At 42.2% G+C, this 4,516-nt stretch overlaps 1 protein-coding gene across 1 annotated transcript; it reads left to right on the forward strand.

Moving 5' to 3' along the window:
* Window positions 1-1,186: 1,186 nt before the first annotated feature.
* On the forward strand, window positions 1,187-4,059 carry LOC126474466 (chitin-binding domain protein cbd-1-like). The gene is made up of 6 exons (XM_050101938.1): window positions 1,187-1,231; window positions 1,341-1,420; window positions 1,493-1,668; window positions 1,711-3,432; window positions 3,528-3,717; window positions 3,870-4,059. Exons 1-6 carry the CDS (start codon window positions 1,187-1,189, stop codon window positions 4,057-4,059), a joined length of 2,403 nt encoding a protein of 800 aa, XP_049957895.1.
* Window positions 4,060-4,516: the final 457 nt, after the last annotated feature.

Here is a 4,516-nt window from a genome sequence, read left to right on the forward strand (position 1 = left end):
CGCCTTCCTCGCGTGTAATATACCCTGGACTTCGATCGCTTTAAAACGATCTGTCTAATGCGAAAGTTGTCTTGGAACGATCTTGATTATTCAATTACAAACATAAGGAGGAAAAATAAGATTATTTGTACTTTACATTACCTATAACTATCAGAAAATGTTACACTGCTTCTCACCATGAACTTGAGACGTTGGATTGCAGTCAGGTTGTCACATGTTTAGCTTTCAGCGAAAGCCTTCTCTAGAAAGCAAAACACACAAGCACACATACACATTCATTCACACAAGCTAGCACGACTCAAGCACACTAGAGCGCCACATCCGTCAACTCGGACCAGCAAAAACGGTTCTAGCTGCCGCACATGGCAGTCACATGTGAGTGAGGCGTTTTAGGTTGTGAAAATGAATTCGTTTGTATGTGTGTATTTACATTTTTGGAGAATACTTTGGCTTAATGCTAAACGCGTAACAATTTTTTTCGTTACGCCTGTCTGCAAATCAACAGTTCATCTTTACAGTGAGAAGCAATCCATCCTTTCCCTTATACTGTTCATATTCCCACTAGGAGATCCTATGACTGTCAGATAAGCGTATAACTGTTCCCCAAAGCGTTGGGTACCGGGAGGTTGTGGTCTCAGAAAATAGCCGAAAAATATTTCCGGATTTGTAAGATACACTACTTTAGCAAGTAAATGTTGCAACAGCCTGGTAAGAATTAGATGTTCAGTCATGCCATTCAGTGTTACATAACTGGATTTTACTACATTTCATAAAAAATTATTGAATTGTGTGTAACGACGTGAATTTAAACACGATGAATAGTAACTCAGCAATTGGCATGATTCGCATTTGCATCAACAAACACGTTTCCAAACTTACACAAACGACAGGTCATTCTTTTTCTGCAAGAGAAATATATAATAGGATTAACATAGCGTTAGAGTTGATATTTTTGTAATAGGAAGAGTAATTCAATGTGCTATCTTCGAATACAGCCTGACGAGTTAGTTTGGCAACGAAATAAAACTTCTTCCTGACGGAAAAGTACATGACTCTACACACAAAAAACGTCCATTCGTACAGTCATTACAATAACATAAATGTTTCCCAGTAAATAAAAGAAACCTCTCGTCAACTGCACGTCATCCTCCACCAGCTTTTGTCCTTTGTAGAGGGCAAGTGTCTCATGAGAAACCTTGTTGAGACTCCAGAATTAAAACATACAACTCCAGTAGTTTTCCAGTGTACTATGGAGCCATGGTCATCGAATTTTCTGTTTAAAGAAAATGATCTGTTATCGCTTCATTGAAACCATACACAAACTGTATCATTCGTTCTAGGAATGTATGGAGAAATATTTACCAATAAGTATTTATAAACCAGGAAGGACGTCAGGCATAGGGTGTAATATGGGCATGGGGTATTATCCATTTTGTTTAAGTTTCTTTCCATCTATTTATTAAAATTAGCAAAAAATTCACTTCTGTGTTAGGACAATAAATGAAGTGACAACCAGTATAACAGCAGAGGGCAAAAACTATTGGTTTAGCACCCAAAGGCCACTACAGTTTCAGTATGATATTCTATTTGAGTCAAACTATGGAAAATTTAGTCTTATGTGTGAAGTAAGCTGTCAGTTTATAATAAATTTTAACAAACAGAATGTCTGTAAGCAAAAGATAATTAATGTTGACACTTCTTCTGTTTCAGCAAGTGTATTAACGACCGTGTTAGTCGTAATTGCTACTGCTGCCGTCCGTGCATCACCTGTAGGGGACTGTCCGCCAGTAGATCCAGTGGACCACACAGACCATCTACCAGACAGCAAAAACTGTTCGCTTTTCTACAAATGTGATCACGCAGCTCCTGTACTGTTTGAATGTCCTGATGGGTTGCACTTCAACCCTACACTGGAAGTCTGTGACTGGCCAGATAATGCAGGTTGCACAGGTGGATCAGCATCAACCATAGCTCCCAGCTCAACAGCTAAGCCTCCTCCATCAGGAGACTGTCCAGCTGTCGGCACATGCCCTCAAAATGAAGATGAGAATTCTATTGCTAAGCACCTTCCACACGCATCAAACTGCAGTCAGTTCTGCAAATGTGACCATGGGAATCCCGTGACGTTCGACTGCCCTGCTGGACTCCACTTCAACCCTACTCTGGAGGTATGTGACTGGCCAGAAAATGCAGGTTGCACAGGTGGATCATCATCAACTCCAGCATCAAGCTCAACAGCTAACCCTCCTCCACCAGGAGACTGTCCAGCTGTCGGCACATGCCCACAAAATGAAGATGAGAATTCTATTGCTAAGCACCTTCCACATGCCTCTAACTGCAGTCAGTTCTGCAAATGTGACCATGGGAAACCCGTGACGTTCGACTGCCCTGCTGGACTCCACTTCAACCCTACTCTGGAGGTATGTGACTGGCCAGAAAATGCAGGTTGCACAGGTGGATCATCATCAACTCCAGCATCAAGCTCAACAGCTAACCCTCCTCCACCAGGAGACTGTCCAGCTGTCGGCACATGCCCACAAAATGAAGATGAGAATTCTATTGCTAAGCACCTTCCACATGCCTCTAACTGCAGTCAGTTCTGCAAATGTGACCATGGGAAACCCGTGACGTTCGACTGCCCTGCTGGACTTCACTTCAACCCTACGCTGGAGGTATGTGACTGGCCAGAAAATGCAGGTTGCACAGGTGGATCATCATCAACTCCAGCATCAAGCTCAACAGCTAACCCTCCTCCACCAGGAGACTGTCCAGCTGTCGGCACATGCCCACAAAATGAAGATGAGAATTCTATCGCTAAGCACCTTCCACATGCCTCTAACTGCAGTCAGTTCTGCAGATGTGACCATGGGAAACCCGTGACGTTCGACTGCCCTGCTGGACTCCACTTCAACCCTACTCTGGAGGTATGTGACTGGCCAGAAAATGCAGGTTGCACAGGTGGATCATCATCAACTCCAGCATCAAGCTCAACAGCTAACCCTCCTCCACCAGGAGACTGTCCAGCTGTCGGCACATGCCCACAAAATGAGGATGAGAATTCTATTGCTAAGCACCTTCCACATGCCTCTAACTGCAGTCAGTTCTGCAAATGTGACCATGGGAATCCCGTGACGTTCGACTGCCCTGCTGGACTCCACTTCAACCCTACTCTGGAGGTATGTGACTGGCCAGAAAATGCAGGTTGCACAGGTGGATCAGCATCAACTCCAGAATCAAGCTCAACAGCTAAGCCTCCTCCATCAGGAGACTGTCCAGCTGTCGGCACATGCCCACAAAATGAAGATGAGAATTCTATTGCTAAGCACCTTCCACATGCCTCAAACTGCAGTCAGTTCTGCAAATGTGACCATGGGAAACCCGTGACGTTCGACTGCCCTGCTGGTCTCCACTTCAACCCTACTCTGGAAGTATGTGACTGGCCATACAGTGCTGGCTGCGCAAATAAATCAGGATCAACCGTAGCGTCTAGCTCATCTACAGCTTGACCAACAAGTATGCATCTACAGATGGTCCAACATCAGCTACACCAACTACTGCAGAACCAAAGAGCTCCATAGGGTCAGGTGATCAAGACCCTTTCAAGTCAATGGGATCATGTCGTGCTTATGATCTAGTCCTTATTGCCCAGTATCTTGCATATAAAACCAACAGTACTGTATATTGTAGACGATGTAGCAATAATCTGGATATGTCTGGGTGACTGCATTTGGGTGTAAAACTACAGGATTTTGACTGGCCTTCTTGTACTGGTTGTGAATCACTGAGAAGTGTATTTATATATTTCAACTGTATATTATGTAAAAAAATTTTATGCTAATGTGATTATGTATTGCACATATTCCTTTCAGAACACATAATAAAGTCACACGTTTAATGCTAATAAACTTCCTCTTCATTGGCATGGACGCAACACGTCAGATATATACAAATATGTCTGTAGATCAAATGAAATGTGCTATAAATTTTGGCTTTTATACCGATATCATAATCAGCATTCATAACCGAAAGTATCCACTAAATTGGCATCCATCTCTATAGGCTCCTAAAGACTACACCTTTGTTATCATATTAATACCCACATTATAGATGTATGCTTCTCCTGCATTCATTCTCATAACGTGGTAAAGTATTTGGACATATAAACATCATACAAGCTGATCTTCTCAGAACAAGTAATATATCTCGAGTGCAGGTTTATTTTAGCATTCTGAAAGCGAACATTTCATGATTAGTCTTAATGGTTCTGTATGTCACTTATATTCAGTCATTAAAATGTCATTATGTCATTCAACCATCTGTCAAGTCCTTCTCGCAGTATTGTGTGCCCAATTCATCTTCATCTACTTTCTCTTCCCTTTCTATAATATGGCAAATCCCTTGATCTATCGTCCATATATTTCTACCACATTACAGCTTTCCCTTCTTTGCATATGATATTCATATAACTGCTTCTCTTGAATAATACTGTAAGTGATATGTGGATTTCCCCTAGTTA

The sequence above is a fragment of the Schistocerca serialis genome, chromosome 4 (assembly GCF_023864345.2).
Source record: "Schistocerca serialis cubense isolate TAMUIC-IGC-003099 chromosome 4, iqSchSeri2.2, whole genome shotgun sequence".
Classification (NCBI taxonomy): Eukaryota; Metazoa; Arthropoda; class Insecta; order Orthoptera; family Acrididae; genus Schistocerca; species Schistocerca serialis.

Bases quoted from the DNA above. Each gene is read 5' to 3' on its own strand.
- LOC126474466 (XM_050101938.1), top strand. From the start codon at position 1,187: ATGAGAAACCTTGTTGAGACTCCAGAATTAAAACATACAACTCCA. The intron at 1,421-1,492 runs GTATTATCCATT...CTTCTGTGTTAG, and splicing joins GGGTGTAATATGGGCATGGG to GACAATAAATGAAGTGACAA. The intron at 3,433-3,527 runs GTGACTGGCCAT...ATGCATCTACAG, and splicing joins CAACCCTACTCTGGAAGTAT to ATGGTCCAACATCAGCTACA.